The following is a 24,059-nucleotide window of genomic DNA, read 5'->3' on the forward strand; positions in this document are numbered from 1 at the left end:
ATATAACCGCCTGAGACCGACACGGAACGACGATACTTGAAAATACGCCAGCTGTTGAGTCTTCGGAAACGTGCTTTTGTTAGCTGTTTTGCAGTGTAAAACACTGGGTTGCAGGGTATGCCAAAAAAAGACTGTGGTCACATGATATATCGGAAGGCAAATACACGAAATGTGCATAAATAAGGAGATGACAGGTAATTTTTCTAAATAATCCCTTACACAACGCTTTACTGCAAAAAGAGATGCATAGATATGCATAAAATGATATTCCCAATTAAACATAAATTGCACGCAGGGCAAACAAAGAGTCTTAGGATCCTATTATAAATCTTTTTTGGGCATCAGCTTGCCTCAGTTCAAAACGTCGCGAGATACTGCCTCGGGAGGCTAATGTTATATTAGGTTTTAGGTGCACTTGTTTTGGGACCTTACTTCACCACTGTGTTCTTTATCAGTCATGCGCTCTAACCTTTCATTAGGCTGCCGTATACCATCGCGAGACTGCTATAAATACTACACAACTTTACAACCTTGGACGTCTACTGCCAGTGTTGCGAACGTCGCACTTCACCAGAAAGCTGAAGTATTTAACATGGTTTGCACGTGACATCATCGCTCTTTATGCTGGATTTCATTGCGAGTTGTTCTTGCTGAGAAAATCAAATCCGGTGGGGCAAAAAGCACGCTGCAAAAGGTTCGCGCTCAGTGCAAGCTATGTATTTGAGAGGCACACATATTTCTTGTTGGTGCATCGTCGTTAGGCACGGCGTGAGTATCTGGCACGACGAAAACGTGCTTTCTAGCAAGAGATGCATGTTTTTACAAATAAAAGTTACACCAACTACCCATCTGTCACTATCGTTTCCAGGCCACACTTTCTGGTCTGCGCTGAAAATACGGGGCAGAGGAACCTTTACAACACAGTATGCTTTAAACCTACCCCCCCCCCTCCCCACTCTCTTTTCTTTTTTAGTTGCTCCTCAAGATATTTTTTATTCCTCAGGGATTGCCTGCTCCGTATTGAGTGGCGTTCATTCGACAATTATATTTGTGTCACTTGTTAACAGTAATTCTTCCCTGCTTTTACTTTGCACCAAACTGTGAAGTTTAAACAAAATACAGGGCGGTCGAAACTTGGAGAACTTGAGTACGACACTCGTGTGACACTTAGAGCGGCTGCCAACGGTCGGCTATCCCCCTGAGGCCACTAGGATCTTTCTTTTCAGGTATCCCTCCCGTACACACTAATAGTTTTATGTAACGTCGGACTAATACGTCACATTTAGACCCTTTAACACTTCTATTCTCGGGACAAGTTTCTGAGGCAGTTCAGCAACAACGAAAACATGTTTGGGAGCCTCAATGGTGTGTATACATGTAAAATGGGTCGTACAGCATTTTTTTTACCTTAAGTTGAATAAATACCGCTAAGATGTAATCCCTGACGTTGATTAGCTGCAAAAACATGCATTAGTTTGCCCCTCCGCGAAATGGCAGACGCAGTCGAAAGAAAGAAATGAAACAGCCTTCCCCTCCTCAACTCGCAATTAGAACTATCAGCCACGTGATCCGATCCTAATATTTACACCGTCAGTGTTTATCATAGTCATACGCAGGGTTGGCAAAGCATAGAGCATGGGCTGATATTCAGATATTGTTTTAGTTGGGCTATAATGCCCGAGCCCCACTAAAACGACAAACAGAAACAAACGACAGCGGCAAGCCTTAAACCAGAATATTTCGCGATTTGACAGGCTTTGTAGAATAAAGAAGGCTATGCTTAAACACGAGCGTCATGCACACGAAGGTACCACTTGCAGACCTGTAAACACTCGTGCTAACTTCACGAGCACCGAACACCTCAAAGCCGTAGAAAGGTACCATCGCGAGCATGCTGCATGTGTCTGAGGCTTGTCGCTGTCGTTTGTTTCTGTTTCTATAGCTCTAGTGGGACTCGGGCCTATTATAATCATTGCGTTGAACACGAGACGTTACCCGAATGTTTGGCGATGCTGGTTGTCATGAACCAGAGCATTCGACTCGGGATCATGACAATCGGGTACATCATGGTGTCACATGTCCCTCAGTGCGAAGTTGTGATGTCATGTTACGTCACGGTGTCAGCAACGTTAATAGATCTAGCGACGTCCTCAATTTGAATCGACTTAACGCGGTGAGTCACGTGACGTCATGGGGTCACGTGATGTGACATTACTTGACAGCATGTCTTGACATCATGACGTCACGTGACGATGTGACACATGGCTAATCATAGTGCCAATAAGAAAGCGCCGCAAAAAACCAGGATTTATTATGCATTGCAATTCTGTATATGACGATTTGATCAATACGTAGAGGAATACACGTGCCAATTTTTTATTCCCAAATATTAAATTTGTAATACTAACAAAAAAAAATACCGTGAACCGTTTTGAACCGGTTACCGTTATATTTTTTTCCGGTTCAGTTCCGGTTCAGTTCCAAGATGGCGGCGAAGATTTCGGTTCTGTTCAGTTCCGGTTCGGCTAAAAATAACGGTTCAGTTCCGGTTTTCGGTTCGGTTCGGTTCCGGTTCGACACCCTGGTTGCAGTCTCAAGCACGACTTCCAAAAGTCTGTCTACAGCACACTGTATTCACAAAGCAGTGTTATACGTGTGCATACATGCTCATGGAAAATGTTGCAGTTTTGGGAAGCTATAATACAAGGTTGTGCCTGTTTACTTTTTGTTTCCTTTAAATGTCTAGATTTAGTTTCAGTCCAAAATAACTTGTGTCATACGACCTTTAAGAAAAGTGAGCTTTGGTGCTAAAGACATAGTGTTGTGAGTTTGCGCATCAAAATGATGGCAGTTACTTTTGAGATTTATAGAGCTGTCCGTCATAGTGGCTAGCAGTCATGCAATTCCCTCTGGCGTTTTTTCTTCACATAGCTTGACTTTTTACAAGCCGCTGTAGCGTTAACAATGGGTGTCCTTCTCATCACAGTGCACAACTGGACAATGGAGGAGACCATAGAGTGGCTTGTGAGCTGCGTAGAGCTGCCACAGTACGTGAAGGCATTTGAAGAGAATGGCGTGGATGGATCAACCCTCCCGCGGTAAGTCAGTGTGGCACCCTTTACCTTTGGAAGCTTAAAACTCTTTCAACGTAGCAAAAAAGGGATTGCTAAGATGCAGGTGCTCTCTGGAAATCGGTGGCTTCTACTTTTCTGTCACTTTATTGCTAAATGTGATAAGTTTTGAAATGTTTTAGAGCGCAGCTCTTAGGCGCCCGTTTCCGGCTTGAGCGGCGTTGACGTTGCCGTCGGCGTAACGGCACGGTGCATTATGGGACGCGTGACGTCACTGATGACGTCATTGGCATCCGCATCGTCATCGTCATCGCCACTGATGACGTCATCAGTGACGTCACTGATGACGTCATCTGCATCGTCATCGCCAGTGATGACGTCATTGTCACGTGACCCCACAAGGGTCACATGACCCCCGTGACGTCACATAACCCCCGTGAGGTCATGTGACCCACATGAGGCGACGGCGATGCCGCTCGGACAGAGGAATAGCAGACAGGGTGAGGAGGAGGGAGGAGGGGTATACCCTCCCCTCAGTACCCTTCCCTCCTCCTCCTCAAGAGCTGCACTCTAATTCGTCGTTACATAGAGTTGCAAACGGCTTTCATTTTTTTAAGTGCGGTAGCATTTATGGGCGAACCGTATGCATTTGTGTGTTCATGGTGTGGTTTGTAACCAACAAGGTATCTGTTATATACCTGCTCCAGTTATGCATATAGGGGTAATGCGCCAAACGAATGTGGTACGATATATGCACCGAGAAAGTGAGGTAGAGGAGAAGATGAGGGAACGTCAGAACGCTGAGCTCTGGTTAGAATGATTAGTGGGTAGACATAAAGGTAGCAGCCTTTGCCTCCACTGCATAGGGGTCTTATTATGTTCATATACATATACCTAGTAAGATAGAAACATTTCAATTGCAGTACTGCTACAACAAAAGTCATTGGTTGGTCACAGGAGGCTTATTCGTGGGAAGTAGACAATTAAATAAGAATATTGTGCGAATTGGTTTTATATAGAACAAAAATCTTTGCAGATGTTTACGAAAAATATTTTTAGAATTTCCACGGCCGCTCTTATGTAGTTTCATAATGAAACGTTTATGCAATTCAAGATGGCGTCGCACTTCAACGACAATCTGTGCAGCGATTTCTGCAATATTTTTCTTTAATACAGAGTGCAGCGACAAAAGTGGACGTTTTATATCACTTTGTCACGCTTAAATTTCACCCAAGTTCAAGAAGCACTCCTCTCAAGGATTATTCGTGTCCCCATGGAACCCTGCGGGAACTTTAGGGCACTCTGGGAGAACTCCTGAGCTCTTCTAAACCAGTTTGAGAACTCGTGCCATATTTCATGTCGCCGTTACAGTATCATGCCATCAGTTTTGATATATCCACCGGATGTCTCTATGTATCCACAAGGATAATATAGGATTATCGGAGAATTCAGGACAAAAAGGATACCTCATTGCAGTCTTTTTTTCCACTTGCCTCCTCCACTCTTAAAGATGTTCAATGGCTGCCATAAATTACATAGGGAATCAAAAAGACGTCACTGGGTACTCTACTGTATGCGAGCCAAGTTTTTTTATTTGCAAGTGGTAGTTGCTATTCGCAATCCATTGGGATAAACACAGTTGTCATTGGGCTTTGAGGCAATTTTTATTAATGCAGATCAGACGAGGAATTTTTGGTAAAATTTTCGGGGACTACGGAAATGCACATACGGCGGGCAGAACTCCGTGCATGCTTAGCATCATGACATTTCTGGTACTTGGCATCATGACATTTTAGTGCTTGGAATAGTTACACTGTTGATGCTTGGAATTGTGACATTGTTAGTGCTTGGCATCATGACATTGTTAGTGTCTGGTATTATAACATTGTTGGTGCTTTGCATTATGACATCATTGATGCTTTGTGCCACGACATTGTTGGTGTTTGCCAACATGAAATTGTTGGTACTTGGCATCTTGACATTGTTGGTGCTTGGCATCATGACATTTTTGGTACTTTGCATCATAATGTTGTTGGTGCTTGGCATCATGACATTGTTGGCATCATTAATGCAGGATGGCAATAGCCAACAACAACTTCCTGAGCAGCGTCCTTGGCATCAAGGATGTCATCCACAAGCAGAAGCTCACCCTCAAGGCCATGGACGTGGTGCTATTCGGGCCTCCGAAACGTAAGTGCAAGCTGTAGCTGTAACAGCCTGTGAAACACGGGGCGTGGCGACTCCCAGGCATCCTACTTCTGCTCCGCAACCAAAAGCTGGTTGCCTTCGGCGATCAGAACGCCGAAGTGTGTGGCAAGGAGCACAATGATAATAAGCAGTTTTCAGCATTTCTGTCAGTGACTGAAGACCATTGCAATGAATGTGTTCTGTGCACTGCCATTTTTGTTTACTGGGCTGTTGAACCTGTCCCGTGGATGTGCAGTAGCTCTCCTGTGGAACATCAAACCTCACATATGCATCTGCAGCCAAAAGACTGGCCATTTTGTGCCCGGGCAATAAATGCTGGAAAGGTGTTTACTAGCCTTACCCGAGTTTTGGAACCCCCTGGCGTGATGAGACGTCGAAAGGGCGAACTAATAGAACACTACATGGCCTTTCTTGCTGTGTGCTTATTAACTTACTCTAAATGGCTTCGTATTTGTTGACCTAGCGTACATTTTCTTGGAATTTCATAGCCTTTCTAGGAATACTTCGCAGGGACCCAGTTTTGCAATGTGTAGTGCTAGGCTCGCGGGATTTGCTTTTCGATCAAGCAATAAGGCAAATGGAATACCGGACGGAACGCCTGAGATAGAGGATGAGAAACGATACAGATGAAGAAACACAAAACTCGAGACATAGCCTTGTTTGGGACTCGTTTCGTCTGCCCCGGTCTCGGGTGTTTCATCGTCAGTCTTTTAATTTAAAGGGAAGCACCCATACGAGCCTCCAAGACATCAGGAATGATTGGTGATGATGATTATGGAGTGTCCATTATTGCATTCAATGATGGCCTCCCCCATTGCAGACCACAACTATGTGAAGGATGTGCTGCTGGTGATGTCCCTGGTGATTGCCATTGGAGGCTGCTGGTTTGCCTACATCCAGCACAACTACTCGCAGTCCCACCTGAAGAAGATGATGAAGGACATGGACAGCCTGCAGAAGGCGGAGGAGGCTCTCACCGACTTGCAGAGAGAGTGAGGGCAGCTCGTGCGGCAGCCATTTTTGCTCGAGGACGGACTGAGTCGTGTCCTATGTCCAGCCAATTTCGGGTTTCCGGTTTATCACTGTCTTTCGTGGCGGAAGTAGTTTTGCTTCGAGTCAGTCTTGTTTCTTTCTTTTTTTTTTTTCAACCATACAAATGTGGGCAGCTTGATTTTTTTGTCATAAACTTTTCTGGTGTGTATTAGATTGCTGACAAAGAAGGCTTAGCACAAGGGTTCTCAAACTCTCTGATCTCGAGGAACCTCTGTCTGGCTTGACTGAAGGCCGATGAACTTCTCCTGGTCTCAGCATTGATGAAATGAAGCAGTGCAACAAACCTCGTAAATAATGATGCACCTACTAGGGGTTCCCATAGTTACGCTTCGGTGGATGGTCCTGGGCTGCTTTGATAGTGCTTAATCTGGAGAAACACTTTACTTAGACTAGCTCCGTTTAAATACCAATCGGCCTAGGCTTGGCATGGCTTGGCTGGGCTCGGCCTAGGCAAGCCAAAGTGAGCTAATTATCTGGCTATGTAGTACAGTAGTAGTTAGGTCTTCAGGGCACGGTCACACTGGTACCACCGATTTTTCAGGTTGGACAAAGCCAAGATGGAACAGGAGACTGCGGTGATCCTCAAGCAGAGGCTCGAAGATGAAATCCTTGCTGCAAAGGTAAGCGAGAAGTCCCAAGCGCATTATAGCCACAATTCAGTCGGTTGTCTCGTGTCGGCGGTTGTGTCGACTACCTATTGGTTTGCATCTTTCTGTAGCCGGCTATGGTCGGTGACAGGTTAGAAAAGAAATGGAAGCTCCTCCCACCTCTTTCAGGCGACCTTCTCTCCAGCGTTTGCTCTACTAAAGTGGAAAGAGGTGGGAGGAGCTTCCTCTTTACCCTTAACCTGTCACCGACTCTAGTTGTGGGAGTCACCCCCAGGTTGTCAATGGTTTGAACGCGGCTTGTTGATTTTACGCGAGCGCTGCGTGAGTGCCTGGCTCAGGCTCGGTTACGATCAATGTCTTGACACAACATGCGGGGCATGGCTCGTTGTCAAGCCGCTGCAGTGAATGGAATCGTCAAGTTTTAACAACATATGGAACCGAGTACTGTGCACCTCCAAACCTAGTGCGTGGCTACGACGAACGTTTGCGGCGTGCAATCGCCACCGGATCATGTGACAGCTCGTTCTAGCCCTCGAGTTAAGGAAGTGAACGTCGCTCGTTTTTCTCCGATTATTCCGCGACTACTGCCACTTGGAATGGAATACTGATACTAGTATGCGTTTTGTGGGCCACAAAGAGGGTTCCGTGTTTTAGGGGTTTGTTTATCTTTTAATATGTTTTTTAATTCTTTTTTCTAAATTTTTTTTTTTGGCTCTTCATTTTTTTATATGTATTTTGGCATTGCACAATAATTGGCGTTTGTCGGGGCCTATGACGAAGAAAACTGGACACGGCCATGGGATTCCTCCAGGGAACAGGTTTGTGACCGGAATATTTGGTAAACACTAGTACCAATAAGAGAAAACAAAGGGTGTGGGTCCCAAAAAGAAAAACAGTCTTCCGGATAGCTCGGTGCCGAAACAAGATAAAATTGTAAACAAAAATTTCTCCCCCAAATATTGGGCTCCCCTTATCCAAGGACAGTCCCAATATGGTGATTTTCGGTTTTCCCCAACTTCTATAAAACCTACTCGAGGGTTCATTTTTCGTAGATTTTAGAAATAAGAGGGAAAATGGGTTTCCGTAAACACGGAACCCCATAGCCTTTTGCAGGTTTAAGTTGGTAATCGATCGACTTGCCCGTCGCAGTTGACAACCTTTCGGTGACCCGACCGACTGTGGGTGCCTTTGGCAAATGGTTACTACCCAAAAACATGAATGTCTGAACCACTTGTCTGATTTAAATGACACTTACAGGGCTGGTTTCTGTTTGCGTTGAGAACATTTCTGCCAAACTTTGTTAACCTCGGTGAAGTACAAAAAAAAATTGCAAATGTTCAAAGATGAAAGTGGGCGTGTCTGCGTAGGAAAAGCATAGTTTTGAAATTACTTATGAATTTGTTGTTTTTGTGTGTTATGTTGCTTTAGAAAAGCTCAGAGCAGATAGCTATGGAGCTATATTTTTTATTTTATACCATCTTTCATGATGAAAAAGCCACAAACACAAATACTGTTTTTTAAATTTCCATCCTTTGTCCAAACGTCAGTTCTTGAGCATGAGAAACGACAAAAATAAAAATTACAAGCTCATAGCTATCTTCCCCTTAAAATTTCATCTCAGAAAAACTCATGAAAATGAATTTTAGTTGTGTAACAACAAAACAATAGTTTTTCTAAAGTCAAATTTATGCCAAAAGGTGTAGTGGAGAAAAAGTGCTCCAAATTCGACTTTTTCTTTAACATCGGTGGACCGAAAATAATTTATAAAAAATTAACTATGCAGTGTAAACTATTGAAACTTTCTGGGAATACTCTCTAGATGTTAATGGATGTAAATATGACATTTTTCAAAATCAACTTTTTTTTTGCAAAACGTGTTTTTTCTGCGTAGTGTCCCCCCTTAAGGCACTCAAAAAGCAGGGCAAGCTCCCCCCAGAAAGCTTTCCACTCTTTCCCCTTTAGCAGAGCAAACGCTAGAGAGGAGGAAAGCCCCAATCACGGTGAGCAAGGAGCCTTGTGGGAGGGACTTGTCCCGCTTTTCTCGACCTGCTAAAAACCGTAGTTGGGAGCATCGAGGATTCGTTCCGAGGAAAAGGAAAAAGCGTCTTTCTCTGGCGTCCGTTGCAGCAAGAGAGGGAGCTCTGGTCCTCCGACCCGGAGCAGACGAGCACGCTGGTGGAGCGTCTGCAGGACGAGGTGCAGAAGCTGCGGGAGCAGCTGGCGGCAGCCCAGGCGGCCCTCTCCTCGGCCGTGCGGGGCGCCGGAGGCCACGGCTGGGCGCCCCCGCCGGCCCTGCAGCACTGGCTCCAGCTCACCTACGAGCTGGAGCTGCGACACTACAACTCCAAGAAGGCCGCCGCCGAGAAGCAGCTCTTTGCCGCCAAGGAAGGGGTGGGTGCCACATTGTATTTCCGTAGATCATACTTTGTGGACTTCATGAGATCATAGTTTGCGTATTTCATGTAGATTGTAGATCATACCTTGTGTACCTCATGTAGATTGTAGTTTGTGTATTTCATGTAGATTGTAGATCATATTTTGTGTAGTTCATGTATATCATACCTTGTGTACGTTGTGTAGATCATAGATTGTGTATTTCATGTAGGTAGATCGTAGACCATACCTTGTGTACTTCGTGTAGATCATACCTTTTGTACCTCATGTAGATTGCAGTTTGTGTGTTTCATGTAGATTGTAGATCATACCCTGTGTACTTCATGTAGATCATACCTTGTATACCTATGTAGATCGTCGTTTGTGTATTTCACGTGAATTGTAGATCATGCTTTGTGTACGACTTGTTCCATGAGTAACCACTCGTGCAGCTGGCACAACAAGGCATGCCAACGAGGACATGCGGATTACCTTCTTATCGTCTGCGTTATCGCGTTGCCAGCCTTTTGCCTGCTGCATGTTTGGAAACTTTAGCGCACCCCCACACTGCAGACGTGATTTACGATGACATTCAGCCAGTTTTTAATTTGAACCATATGTTTATTTTCACTAATGAAAGAGTTGTATGGTAAATTTTAGGTAACCATTTATCTAATTAGTATGTTTCCTGCAATCCCTGACGTTTGCCGTGATTAACCGTTTGTTCCCGAAAAGGTTTCTTTTTTTCTCAACCACCCTTTTGGCAGAACTTTTTCAACTCTGTGGTGAAACACCTGTTATATAAGAGACGGAGGAACGTAGAAAAATTTTCTGCGAGGTTGCTGGGGAAATGTTTCGGTGTTCCACTGGCCCCCTGCAAGTTTCTCGCTCGTTTCAGTGTGAGAAGCTGCGCAAGAAGCGATCCAGCTTTATGGGGTCATTCCGCATTGCGCACGGGAGCTCCATCGACGACATCGACAACCGTATTCTTCAAGCCAAGTGGGTGTTTTGTTTGTTAACCCCAGTTTCGTACTCGCATTTGCTTATGACCGAGTTCTTGTGATGCAGTTCTAGGGGTGGCCCCGGAACTGCATTTCACTAGAGCAAAGGTTTTGCACTATTTGCGAGGTTGAACTTACTACATACTACTGTAAACGGCTTAATTTTCGCGAATTGCCTACAATTTGCGAAAAATAGGTCCCACGAACAATTCCGGTAAACTGTAAACACATTGGAATCTATATTGAGATCCCACTGCATTGCTAAAATGAGAACCCGCAAATTATTCCAAAATTCCAGCTTCGACCTAAATCGTGAAATATTGAGCCCGCAAAAATAGGTCGTTTACAGTATTTATAAAAGGTCCTTTCTAACTTTTCGGAAAGTTTCACTAGGGCAAAGGTTTTGCAGTATTTCTGAGATCGAATGCACATACTATCTATAAAAAACAGTTCTTTATAACATTTTTCAAAATTTTTCTGTCAAAAAAAAAAAAAAAATCATGCAAAAAAATTTTTTAAAATTTTTCTGTCTAAAAAAAAAAGTCATGCAAAAAAAAAGAGTTGTTAAGTGCTAATTGTCATAAGACACATAGATCTGCAATGCATGCTCTGGACAAAATAAAAAGAAATAGTGGTTAAAGAGAAGTGAAATATTTCGGATTTATTTGATTTAAATATGATTAATTTTAATTCAATTTAAATCACTGTTGCTAGAAAAAGATAATTATTTATCGCTAGATGTATTTTTAAACGTGGAAGATACATTGACTAATCCATCAGGTTATTGAAAACAATGCGGACGAAAAAATTACTGTACATTTAAAGTAATGCTTTAATTTACAACTTTTTATTAATGTAAATCCTGCCTGCCTAAAGCAGAATAATTTTTTAGCTAGTAAAAAAGCTTTTACACAATTTTTTACGTTCTGATTTGCTTTAACATTACTTTTGTCGTTTTAATTTTTTCTCGTGTTATGATTTGATTGCAATTGGTCGCCAACCGATTTTTCGAACTTCGCAGGGGCCGAAAAAACGTCTGAGTAATAGAGCAGTCCGAAAAATTAGCAGATAAAAAAACTTGCTTTTATTACGTCTAAGCGGGCTTTAAAAATCCATAAATAGTGCTTTGCCTCAGGTTAGGCCTGTGCGTTTTGTTTTAGGTTACGCCTCTGTTTGTGTTCGGCAACTGTTTGCTTGAGAATCATTGCCTTCTTTTCTAGCGTTATGGTCGAGTACTTTCTGCGCTTCTTAGCAACATTTCGCGGAGGCGGAAGAATAGGTGGGGCTATGACGTCCAAGCCAGCGTAGTCCAAAAATGTGATTCACTGAGACCAGATCTAGATGAGTAGTGCAAGTCCATGACTGCAATGGCGAATGAACAAAGCAAAATGGAAACAACAATGATGATGATAATTATGCACAGCTAAAGAAAAAAAAAGAAAAGCCGTACAGCGTCTCCTTGCAGTAGCAGTACTTAAGTAGCACTGCCAAACCAAGCCAATCCATATGCAGCCAACATAAAATTCAAAATGGCTGCTTCTCAGTGGTGTTTCCCGCTGATCGCCACCAGCGGGCGATGAAATATTGAACAAGTCCGAATTATCAGTCGGCGACTGTATACCACAAAACCGACACAGTGGAAAGTAGAAAGAAAGCTCGACGTTTCGATTTGCATAGAAGAGCACTGCTTTTTGCTCTTGTTCAGCCCGCTAGAACAAACTTTCTGGCTCTACGATTATCTGATTCAGATACAAAACAAGCGTGCGTATAAAGTATCCAATGAAATTTTTGGGAATTATTTGCGAGGGAAAGGTTCGATTTAAAGCGCGACTTCAATCATCTTGATTTTTATCCTCCACCTCGTCTGCGAAAGCAGGCTTACCTGTAGTGGCGCGGCCATGTCTTCACAACGAGTGGCTCGTGGTTTCAGGGCTGCCCTGTCGGAGGTGACCAAGGACCTTCAGGAGCGCCTGCAGCGGTGGAAGCAGATCGAGCGCCTCTGCGCCTTCTCCATTGTGAACAACCAGGGCCTGGGCCACCTGGAGACCGTGCTGCGGGGCTCCTTCCTCAACGGCAGCACGGCCACGCTGCAGCACTCCCACTCCGTCGGTGGGTTCCCCAGACGGCTCGGCTCTGAAGCAGCGGCTCAGTGCAGGAGCCTTGCTCGAACCTCGCCTGCTTGCATCGGCCGCACCTGGGGTGCCTTCGTGCGTGCCTCGCGTCTCTGATTGGCGTGCTTCGCGTGCATCGAAAGCAGTCCCGAAGTGGTAACAAATCATGTCGCGAGAGCCGAAGTGTTGTGCTCTCGGAGGTTACGATTTTGGCAGTTGGGCGTGGAAGTTCCGGATAAAAAGCACAAGAGAATGCGAGTGCCTCCATTGTCGCGGCATCTCGAGTCCTCGCCTCCAAATCTCCCGTGGAGTGTCGCACCGGAAAACGACCCGCAGCGAAATGGGCGAAAGGCGACGCTTTTACGACGTAATCGGGGCGAAAACCGAGGGACTACTTTCCGGGACGCGGTAAAAGCGGCGTCCAGAGGACACGTTTCCGGGCAATGACGTCGGACCGGTTTTGTTTGCGACTCCTTCGTATCTTATCTTCTTCTGGAACGCACGATAGGGTGTCATTCAGCACGAGCTCTGGGCACTGACGGCGCTACGCTGGCATTTCGCCGCCAGCCTTGCCTTCGTATTTTCCCAGCGGGCGCACGCCGTTGGCGTCAGGAGCAACGGAGTACGTCTTCGCCCCAAACAGAAGGATGCGAGGCACCCTGGCCACACCTGAAGCTGCCAAACGAGCTGCGCTCGTAGAGTAACGGGCACTCCGATCCCTGACTGCCTCGTGGGCGCCGCCATTTCAGTGCTCGGCGCAGAGTGGGCGCACTCGGCGATCGTTGCGATCGAAAATGCGAGTTTTCGGTCTTTCGACGCAGTGTCGGGAAGCACGGGCGAGACCGTCTCAAATTGGTTCTGACCGTTGAATCGGTTGTGGCTGCTGAATCGGTTCTCGCTCGTTTTCAGGCAAGAAAATGAGCCGCTCTGGAAGCGAAGGCACCCTCGCCGAGGAGGATCCCCACGGGCAGTACGCGGCCAGCGTTGGTGCTGGTGAGTCCGTCAGGCCGAACGGGGCCCCTTCGTTTGGGTCCGGGTCCTTCCCTTTCCAGCCGACACGTTTGCAAGCTCTCCTTGCGTTTTTTTATATTCCACATTTAATTCGGGTAAATCGTACGTCCGAAGGCTGCTTACGTCCTCTTGCGATATCTCGCGAGAAGAGGACATGCCGGCGTTGTCTGTGAGGTGGCCCCGGAACTGCATCTCGCTAGAGCAAAGGTTTTGAAGTATTAACAAGGTCAAAGAGAGATCTGTGAGAAATTGTTGTTTATAACATTGTCAAAAGTTACTCGAGCTGGTACTAAGAGAATAACGTGCAAAGAAAACGGGAAACACGCGGAGGTCATGACCTCCGCACATTTCCCGTTTTCCTAATAGGTGGCGCCATTGTGCTCTCTTATCGTAAGAGATCTCAAGAGGTTGCAACGCGCTCGGGCATAAGCAGTCGCGAATGAGGGCCCTCAACTTCGGGGCTTCGCCTTTTATCGATCTGCCGACCGTAAGGGAATAGGGATGCGCTGGTCAAAGTGCAGTCTACTGCGTAGTGATTTTCTTTCTGGTGCTGTAAAAATTTCCCGTGTTGTGTAGTGCGTAAACCAGTGTCTCGCAGGGTATGAGTGATGTTACCGAATGTTGTGTCTTTAAAAGTTCTACAGGTTTCAACACCGGCGCCGCTATGCTTCAAGGACTATGCAAAGCATCTTTCTATTTCTCAATCCCTGTGTTGTCTTTTTCAGTCACAGTCAGATCTCTCTGCTGCTGCTTTGACACTATTTATGTGCCACTACTAACCCTGCTTCCATTCTAACATGCTAACCCAGCGAGTGCCTCTATGCTAACTTGGGATTTCTGTCCGCTTGCTGACTTCTGTGTACTCCATTTCACAGATTCCACGCAATGCTACCGGTGCTATGAACCTCATTATTTAATAGGTAGTAAATTTGCGTGCAGTCTCGCAAAAGGCTCGGGCACAGGTCTGTAGCTCTCTTGAATACCTTGAGGGGCTGAACACTTGCACAACAGAAACACTTTCTCTCCAAGGCCTTACGCTTAACCTGTGCCTTTTACAGTATCCTGCACAACTTGTCAGACCAAGTAGTTTTGCAACACCCTACATAATTTGCGAAATACCGAGTGCTTGCATTATGCAAATATTTTAATTTTTGAATAGTAGTTCCAAATAATGTGCTATTCAATATTCTTAGGGGTGAACTGCAATATTCATTTTTTTTTTTTTTTTTTCAAAGTGTTGATTGCAGTGGGTTAGCCCTGTTGATCATGGTTCTTACCCACAGAGCTTGCCTCTGCACATGTTGCTTTTCTGCAGTGTGCTGATGCTCCGTAAGAAGTGCTCTTGAGGAACACCTGCTACGATCAACACTTATTGCTGCTCCATGCTCAGGAGGAAAGCACTTTCAAAGAGGGATGGTGCGTGCATGCACTTAGTGTATTAAAAAAAAAAAAAAAAAAATTGAAACTTTAAATATACTATACAGTGAAACATTCAAAATTAAACTTTGGCTATTATGCAAAAGTGTGTGTTAGACAGAAGTGTCCTAACAACCTGTATTTATCATTTATGATTGTCTTTATTTATTTTCTCAAATTCGAAATTTAAGGGGTAATATGGCCTGGGAGTGTCAACTTTTAACCCTTCACTCATATGGGCACGAATTTTCAGGGTGAATAAAAGCTTTTAGGGATGATAAAATCCAAAGTTTGATCCTTATAAGCCAATTCTACAGCATCCTACTCTGCTTAAGCTCCATAAAAAAGTGACTTTATTAGGAATTGTATTAAAGAAAAATTATACTTGCAATTCACAAAATTTGTATTCTAATGTGAAGTAGAGTGCCCATAGTGCAAGTTAAGGTAAATGTTAATTCTAGAAAATGCAATTAAGAAAACCATAACACAAAAAAAAAGAAAGATGTTGTCACAAATAAAAAATGATGAGGCGATGAATAACTGAAATAACTAAACGTTTAATGGGGCGAACTTGTGCCCAAAACAAAATAGAAGTAAGTTAGCACCGCAGGCGTCGATGTCGGCGAAACAGCAGGATCGAGTTCTATGGCGAGACTGACTGCGGCTCGCCACGCGGAGCCCCTTATGTACACACGTTGGCTTCTGGAACAACGGGCGTAGAAGGTTCGGCGTGTAAAACATTCGGACCTCGAACAAACAACAGGGTTCTCCAATTTACCAGAAATCTAAATTGAAAGAATAAATAAGAGATGGTGTCGCTCCCAGGAATTAAACCCTGGGTTTCCGCACGAGAGTCAAGCACGGTAACCGCTTGGCCAAGCACATGCTCGCTCACCGACACGCGTGGCAATATTAACAAAATTTTGTGTTTTAGATTTTTAACTTCATCATGGAGCGAGTTTTTCTTTTTTTCTTTTAGATTATGAGTACCTTAATTTGTTGCTCAGGAAATTTCAGTTCAGGACACCCCAAATGAATTCTACGCTTTTACAATGTCAAAGAGTACATTTTTTATATTTTCATGAATGACAAATGATGAGGCGAAGAATAACTGAAGAAACTGAACGTTTAATGGGGCGAACTTGTGCCCAAAACAAAATAGAAGTAAGTTAGCATCGCAGGCGTCGATGTCGGCGAAACAGCAGGATCGAGCGCTGGGGCGAGACTGACTCCGGCTCACCACGCTGAGCACCCTTTGTACCGGCGTGGGTTTCTGAAACATTCGGCCTGAAACATTTGGCGCGTAGAACATTTGTAACTCGGTGAGACGAGAAAGTTCTCGAACTTGCGAGAATGACAAGTAGAAAGAATAAATGAAAGAACATTCCGCTACTTGGAATCAAACCCAGATCTTTCGCACGAGAGTCAAATGCGATAACCATTTGGCCACGCATGCTGTCGCTCGGCGACGCGCGTGACAATATGTAACATTTCCTGCCAAAAAGGAAAACTGAGACAAATGAATTTGAAGTTTCAACTTTAAGTTTCCTTATTTTCTATGAAACACGAAATTCACCTGGAGGATAGGTATGTAGCACCTTCCTCTTTAAGGCTTAATTGTCCCCCTGGCATTAACTGCCAGCTTGCATCATCTGTGAGCAAACTAACTTTGGTAGCAGACATTCCTCGGCAGATAAACTGCCGAGAACTAAGCGGCAAACAATACCAAAGAAGAGCGTCGAAGCAGCTATCTGGCTTGTGGAAGATACTATCAAAAGGGCACTGCTGAAGATAACACAATCGCATGCCCCATTTCGGGTCTCAACCAGTAAGATTTCTCATACCATGTTTTCCGCTATTTTTTCTGTTTAGATTTATGGAGTGATCCTGGTTATTGATCCTTTTAAACTTGCAAAGCCGCTACAGGCTAAATCTAGAGTAAATGGCGCTTCCAACAGGGGTTGAATGTTCTTTTGGCTATGTTAAACAAGCATGGAGCACCCCCAATTTAAAAAAAAGGTCAAACTTTGTTCCCTACTGCTCTAGAGGGCTACCGGCATGCCAAAATTAATTTTTTAATGCAAAAGCATTTAACTGTTCCATGGAGCAAAATCAGCTTTGTCTGTAGCAGCGAAACGAGAGAGAAATTGCCATTGGCTGCAGCACGTCATGTGGCTCCATAGCAACGGCGTCATCGTCGCTAAGGAGCCAGCCGAACTGCTGGCAGAGCAGCGGGAGGGGGGGACGCGGGTATGCGCTGGCCTGACGTTGGGCCTAATGTTAGGCCTATTGTTATGCTTTCATGTCTAACGTCAACCGGTACGCGCAGCTGTTTGACGTAAGGGGGGGACGCGGGTATGTGTCCCCCCCTCACGTTATCAAGCATGTGCTGCTCATTCGTATGCTCAAGGACGACACCATCCTTGGCGTTGTCCTTGAGGTCGTCCTAGACGGCGTCCTCTAGGCGTCGTTCTCGACCAGACGTCGTTTTTGAAGTCGTCCTCTAGGCGTCATTCTCGACATCGTCCTTAAGGTCATCCTAAAGGTTGTCCCAGACACTGTACTTGGCGTCGATCTCTAGGACGTTGTCCTAAACTTTACTACGAGTAGAAACATTACATTAAAACATTTCATCCGCGGACTATAATGCTTTCGCCTTCCTACATGTAAGCAGTCATAAGTGTCCTCCTGTTAATTTTTCTTTCGTGAGATAAATCCTTAATGTTTATAAATTAAAGTTCCTACTAGATGCCTACTAGATGCACCTACACCTTACATAACTTGTGAGACTATATGCTTTCATAACACTACACTTCTGAGAGCAAGCGTTCCTACAACACTTTACACAGATTTTCAGAGGAAATGCTTTCACAACACTGTGGTTTGTAAGAACACTTCCACAACCCGTTTATTAACAACTTATAATACAGCTAACTATGTAGCAATTGGGACTAGGAACTTTTATAATGATCTGTGTACACAAGTCTGAGACAGTACATTCACAACACTTGAAGCTAGTGTGGTATTTTACAACTGTATCTAACTTGTAAGACTAGGTATTTTAACAACACCCTCCACAATCGAGGTCAAAAGTAAGGATGGTCCTTGAGTCTGTTTGAGGAAGTGGCAGGGCTGGGGTGTCTTTTCTGGTGTCAAGCCAAGAACTGCATGAAACTGCCTTGCAGGTCGTGGGTTGCCGATCCTTGTTCCGACAATTTGTGGAGCTAAATATTTTCACAGCACCTTGTAACACCCAGTGATACTACTAGATATTTTCATGACTCTCTAGACTTGAGACTAGGCATTTTCACAACACCATTTACGACTTCTGAGACCATGTATGTTCATAGCACTCTAGACAATTTGTGAGGCCAGGTATTTTCACAGTGCCCTAAACAAATTGTGAGGATATGCATTTTCATAACTCCCGAGATAATTTGTGAGACAGGTATTTTTGCAACACCCTACACAACTCAAAAGATTAGGTATTTTCACGACGACCTACACCACTCATGAGGGTTTTTTTTGTTTTTTTTTCGTAACTCCGTGGCTTTATGAGGCTGGGTATTTTCCCAACTCCCTCGACTTTCGCGAAATTATGCATTTTCATACCTCCCGAGATAAATTGTGAGACTAGGTATTTTTGCAACACCCTACGCAACTCTTGAGATTAGGTATTTTCACAACACCCTACACCACTCGTGAGAAGTTTTTTTTTTTTGTAACTCCCTGGCTTTGTGAGACTAGGTATTTTCACAACTCCCTTGAATTCTGGGGCCAAGTACACAGTGCACCACAAAATTTGCGAGGACGTGCATTTTTGCAACTTTCCACGATTGCGAGACTAAGTATGCGCACCGGCAGGAGGGTGCCTGCAACATTGAGACTGCACACATTGTGAAATGGGGTACACCACAACTGTCTCGTTGTCCAAACCGTCTTTACTGCCGCAGTCCTCTTAATTAACCTCGCGTTCCCCCCCTTCTTTCCCCACTCCCTCTCCCCCCTCTGCTCCTCCCCCGTTCCCTAATAGTGCAGCATCTTGTGCACAACTCAGCCGCTCTGTTTCTGGCCTCGGTGCCTCCTGCTTGCGACTATGGCGAGTGCGCACTGACCTCTTCCTCTGCTGCTGCCGCCGCCGCCGCCGCTGCAGGCTTTCCGCCTTTCCGGATTGTGCCCGTTAACGGTAGCCACAGCACCGCCAGCCTTGGCGGCTGTTGCAACGGTGAGACAGATGCCGACTAACTTTTCCTCTCTCTGGCTTCTCTGCTTCCCCTCCAAACTTTTAAAGTGGTTGCTGGGGCACACGAATATCACGGTGGTATTGAATCAAAGTTTATTTGGATTTTCATGGGCACTTCACATTTTGGCGACGTTGGCTTGGCCCGGTAAGGATCAAAGGTATTTCTACCAAACTGTGGCCTCTACGCCCCATAGTATAGTGGCTTTCATATCTGAACGAAAATGAAGGCCACTACTGGTGCTAGTACTGCCATAGGTCGTGTTACTCTGGCAGCTAAAGCCACCGTACGCTGTATATGCCGACATTGATTTCGCCCTAAAGCCAGTGTTGGGGCCGGCTTTGGAGCCAGCATGAGGGCGAGCTGCCATTGGTCCTGGGCCAAGCCATTGTCGTTAAAAGGCAGGGTCGGGCTAGGCTCAATGCAAGAGCCAAACGGTACTTTACGTTTCCCGACATAAGATCTGTAACAGAATAGCATGTAACCGCGCGGGAGAGTCATTTCTAGTTTGATCTTTCAGCAGACTTGCCTTTTGAAGTGTACGAGGCTTTTCGAGGGGTACACCACCTGGGAATGTCAACTTCTGAACCGCTCAATCAATCAACGTGATATTTGCAGGTGGTGTTTGTAGCCATATAGAGGGAGGGCATGGAAAGTTTCAGCCCTATGAACCAATTTTATGGGGTACTGTATCCCCAGAACGAAGTAAAGCATAGCTTTGCATGGAATCTGCTCTATGAATTTATTGTTGAAAAACGGTGTTGATAACCACCTATTTTTCTGGCAGAATGCATACTAGAATACCGTTTGCTATAAAAAATTCTTTTAAAAATTATTAATTAAAAATTTATATAATTTTTTTTTATAAAGTTTTGGAAGTTACAATTTTTCATAATAAAGGAGCATGAAAATGCAAAATCTAAGTTCATAGTAACCAGCTCTATAAAATTTAGGCATATAAGCCGCAAATATTAAGTCTCTCGATGGTTTCATACTGAAATGATAGTTTTATTAAAGGAAATTTATGCTAAAAAAGTGAAACGGAAAAAAACGCGTCAGAAGTGCTTTAACCTCTACCTTTTCTTTGGTATCGCTGGACTGAAAATAATTTATAAAAAAATAACTATGCAGTGCAAACAAATGAAACTTTCTGGGAATACTCTCTAGATATTGGTGAATGTAAATGTGGCATTTTTCAAAATCAACTTTTTTTTGCAGAAATTTCTTTTTTCTGGGTAGTGCCGTCCCTTAAAGGGATGCTGAACTGAAATTTTTGATTTCAGAAAACAATGCCGAACCGCCAGGCGGGACGCAGCGAACTTGAAAGCATCACTCATAAAGCGATATCTGCAACAAATGGTCGTAATTTTGTGAAAGAAGAATGCGCTTGAACGAGGTCAAAAAAGCCCGTGACGTCACGATTCTCGTTTCCTCCTCCTTTCGCTTTGACTCCGCAAGGACACGAAGAGGGAAGGAAGCAAGGTTGTTAGTACTTCTCCGCCTCAACAATTCTGCAGGAAATGCGACGTCGCGATTCTCACTCAATCGCATCATTATCCTACAAAAATACGGCCATCCGTTCAAGATATCGCCTTATGAGTGGTTTTTTAGGGTTAGTGCCGTCACATTGAACACCCCTGGTACCTTATTTTGTGAAATCTGAATTTCGGTTCAGCATCCCTTTAAAGGGATCGTCCGGTCGAAACCGAAAGTACTTAGGTTTTTACGCTTGTTACATCGAGAAAGCCTTCATATGGGCAAACAACATTTTACAGCGGAGCTGTTCAAGGGCTAGGTTCCCCAGAATCGTGTCCAGTATGTCGACACAAACCTACCTGGACAGCTATCGCCATCTATAAGCTACGGCGGCAAGCACACAACCAGTATGGTTTGCGCCGTCGCTCGTAGATGGCGCCAACCTTTCCAGCTATCATGGAAGAATTGATAGTTGGGCGTGTTGGTGGGAATTCATTGTAGGAAACAGCGCAAAAAACGGACGACGACGACGACAAAACACACGTAACGAGTGCAGCTCTCATCACGTTTGTTTCTTCTTCCTCGTCTGTTTTGCGTGCTGTTTCCTACGCTCTTATCAGTTTCAGTTTGGACTCACAATGGGTCGGCCGCGTGCCCTTTCGGGGAAAAAAGACAGGCTGCGGAAGGAGCGGCGACGTACGCAGCAGCGCGAATGGGTTCGCAACCGCCGCAAAGCCGCTGTCTTCTCAACTTCCACTGCGTCCAGCGCTTCGGATTCCCTTGCTAAAGAGCACATCGCTCGCCTGGAAAGCCGCCGCTGAGAACAGAACCAGCGATGTAAAGGGCACCGGCGGGCCACGGAGGCTAAGTGTAAGCGCGAGGCCCGGTGACGGCTGCACTCCACACCGGCTGAACAGTTCCTGGGTGCGATGGCGAGGTTCCGGAGGGAGTTCGTAGAGAACCCGTTTGGCGTCACGTGCGCCGTGTGCGACCGGCCCTCACTCACCGGAGACGTATCCACGATCGGCGGCGTGTTGGACGAGGAGAAGCGGGAATCAAGCGCGTGCGTGTTGCGGCAATGTATCGAGTACAGCTCCGCTGGTACTCGATACACTGCCTCGATACACGCTGGCACGAGAGTGGAAAGGCTGTTTTTTTTTTATCTTGATATATGATCTCCCTTTATTAATTAAACCTTTCATGACCGTATGTACGAAACTGCACCCCGAATTTCGACAGCGTCAATGGCTGACATCCGTAGGTGTTGCGTGACGTCACAAAGCCAAAGGATCGTCAGATGGTCGGGATAACAAGCATTGGTCGATGGACGTCTTGTATTTTGTTTCGAATTACTATATAGTCTCCTAGGCTGTACCCTACTGAAATATGTTTCTTTTAATGCAGTTCCCATGTGTGCAAAAAGGTGATGCTTTTAAGCAAAATATTACTCAAAAACAGCCATAAGCTTCGAGCAAATGTATGTTGTTTCGCGCAAACACAACTGCGACGGTCACTGAGCGAACTAGAAGCGCTTGCAAAGCAAAGGATGCAGATTATGCCTCTGAAGCGGCATCTGGGAACACATATCGGCGGATCCACTGGGTCGGTGATGAGGCTGCCGGTCATTCTCTCGGAGGCAATGTCCGCGGGTGAATAGTTCAAATGCATGTCGTCAATTGACTTGGACGAGCTTGGCAAATTGTAGCCACGCATCATTTTCACACTCGAGTCAAGCAGAATCGGGCAGCATGCGTGCTAAATACAACTTTTGGCCTCAATTCCAGATGGCCTAGCTGTTGGTTTCGGTTTCGCTCCATAATCAAACCGATGATCCCGATTCAGGCAAGGAGTCTGTGGACGTAGCTGAATATCGTTGGCATAGCATCACATCTCAGCTTACGAGCCTTCTGTCTGCTTAGAGCTCAGCTCTTAGCTCTCTTCTGTGAGATGATTGCTACATATGCAGGCTCTCGATCTTAACAAGAACGCACCCCCTACACACGACAGCAATCTATTTTGCACGTCACTGCACGTCCCACGGAAAAGTGTGGAACGTGACGTCTTGGCTCGCATGTGCTGCCCGGTGGTTGCAGCACCCAACTGCGCAACGAAAATTTTACTCGTCCACGAAATAAGGCAAGCGCAACAACAAAAACAAAGCACACTGCGGCATCCACTCGGAGGCAGACGACGACACGGAAATGTTTGCTTTGTGTTGCCAACGAAAGCTGCATTTGTGCTAGGATGTGATTGGAGCAGTATAAACTCAATTGCTCATGCAGAGGGGCATATAAATTTCAGATATTGCACATACGATGTGTCTCGAGGCAATAATAATGATGTTCAATTGTTTTCTCGAATACAAAATTGGACCGGACAATCCCTTTAAAGAGTATGAGCATGGAGTTACCGAGCGTAAGATCAAGGAGGCATGGGGTTACCAAGTGTAGGATCAAGGAAGCATGGGATCACCAGAGCCAGCACCCTTACCACGGGTCATTTTGATTCTGGGGCAGGGAGGTGCTAGAGAGAGATATTGCCATTTCGTGCCAGCGTGTGGGCTCCCATTTCTCCTGCGTGGTGCACATTAAAGACCCCATGCCGGCAGTGCTACTGCAGCAGAGATGTCGGGCACCCTCTAGGGCAGTCTTTTCCCACCGTCTAAACAGACGAGCGACGCAATTTTAGTTGATGGACGGTTGATGTGACGATTGCGTCGTCTACGCGTCAGGGTCCGTGACCAGCATGGCCTCCCTGCTGAGCTTCCGCTGTCCGGAGCGTCCCAGCACGCTTCCGGTGGGTGCCGCGGCCAAGTCCAACGGAAGCTCGTCCCAGAAGCTGTCCCTCCTGGACGAGACGGAGGACGACGAAGACTCGGAGTTCGCCGACACCTGCGCCACCCAGGCGTCGCACAGCGCGGCCACCACGCCGGGAATCGTGGCGTTCTCGGTCGGCGACGGAAGGTGGGTTTCCTCTTACTTGAGCGCTTGCAACGAGAGTTGTGGAGGTATGGTGCTTGAAACGGTAGCAATGCAACGTCAATTTGGACCCAATTTAAGCCCTTTGCTATACTTCAATTCATCTTAAGTATGAACGAAGCCGACACTTTGAACCGGCGGTACCAGTCACGCACGGTGTTCATGTTTCTGTACATGTTCTATCATAGCCGAACCAATCACGTACAGGGAAGGCCCAATGACTGCACTTTTGATGCCGTTTGATTGGCCCTGTCGGCTCATGGCATTGGCTGCCTTATGACTTAAAGGTGAAACGAAGTATAGTATCCTCAAGAGATTATATAGGGCCTTCATATATGCCATTGCTGTTTTCAAGCCCCGCACAAAACTGATTTTTTGTTAATAGCGGTTGAAATTTAGGTTTTAAGCTTAAGATCCTAATTGTGCTTGTTTTGTCTCTGCCAGTACGATGAGCAAGTGTTCCAATTGGTTCTGGCTGCTGAATTGATTGACTGCTGAATCTCCTCTCTCTG

General features: G+C 45.4%; 1 protein-coding gene across 1 annotated transcript in view; it reads left to right on the plus strand.

The window, feature by feature from the left end:
- The window catches only part of LOC8027242 (stromal interaction molecule homolog), a 41,897-nt gene that overhangs the window by 15,644 nt on the left and 2,194 nt on the right, over window positions 1-24,059 (plus strand). Inside the window, exons 4-12 of the mRNA XM_029983439.3 lie at window positions 2,987-3,098; window positions 5,146-5,261; window positions 6,100-6,271; window positions 6,874-6,952; window positions 9,068-9,331; window positions 10,212-10,312; window positions 12,245-12,423; window positions 13,335-13,418; window positions 23,301-23,532. Of these exons, the coding sequence (XP_029839299.2) occupies window positions 2,987-3,098; window positions 5,146-5,261; window positions 6,100-6,271; window positions 6,874-6,952; window positions 9,068-9,331; window positions 10,212-10,312; window positions 12,245-12,423; window positions 13,335-13,418; window positions 23,301-23,532 (1,339 nt within the window). The remainder of the gene's footprint in view (window positions 1-2,986; window positions 3,099-5,145; window positions 5,262-6,099; window positions 6,272-6,873; window positions 6,953-9,067; window positions 9,332-10,211; window positions 10,313-12,244; window positions 12,424-13,334; window positions 13,419-23,300; window positions 23,533-24,059) is intronic.

Source organism: Ixodes scapularis, unplaced genomic scaffold (genome assembly GCF_016920785.2).
Source record: "Ixodes scapularis isolate PalLabHiFi unplaced genomic scaffold, ASM1692078v2 PGA_scaffold13__105_contigs__length_92229423, whole genome shotgun sequence".
NCBI classification, from domain to species: domain Eukaryota; kingdom Metazoa; phylum Arthropoda; class Arachnida; order Ixodida; family Ixodidae; genus Ixodes; species Ixodes scapularis.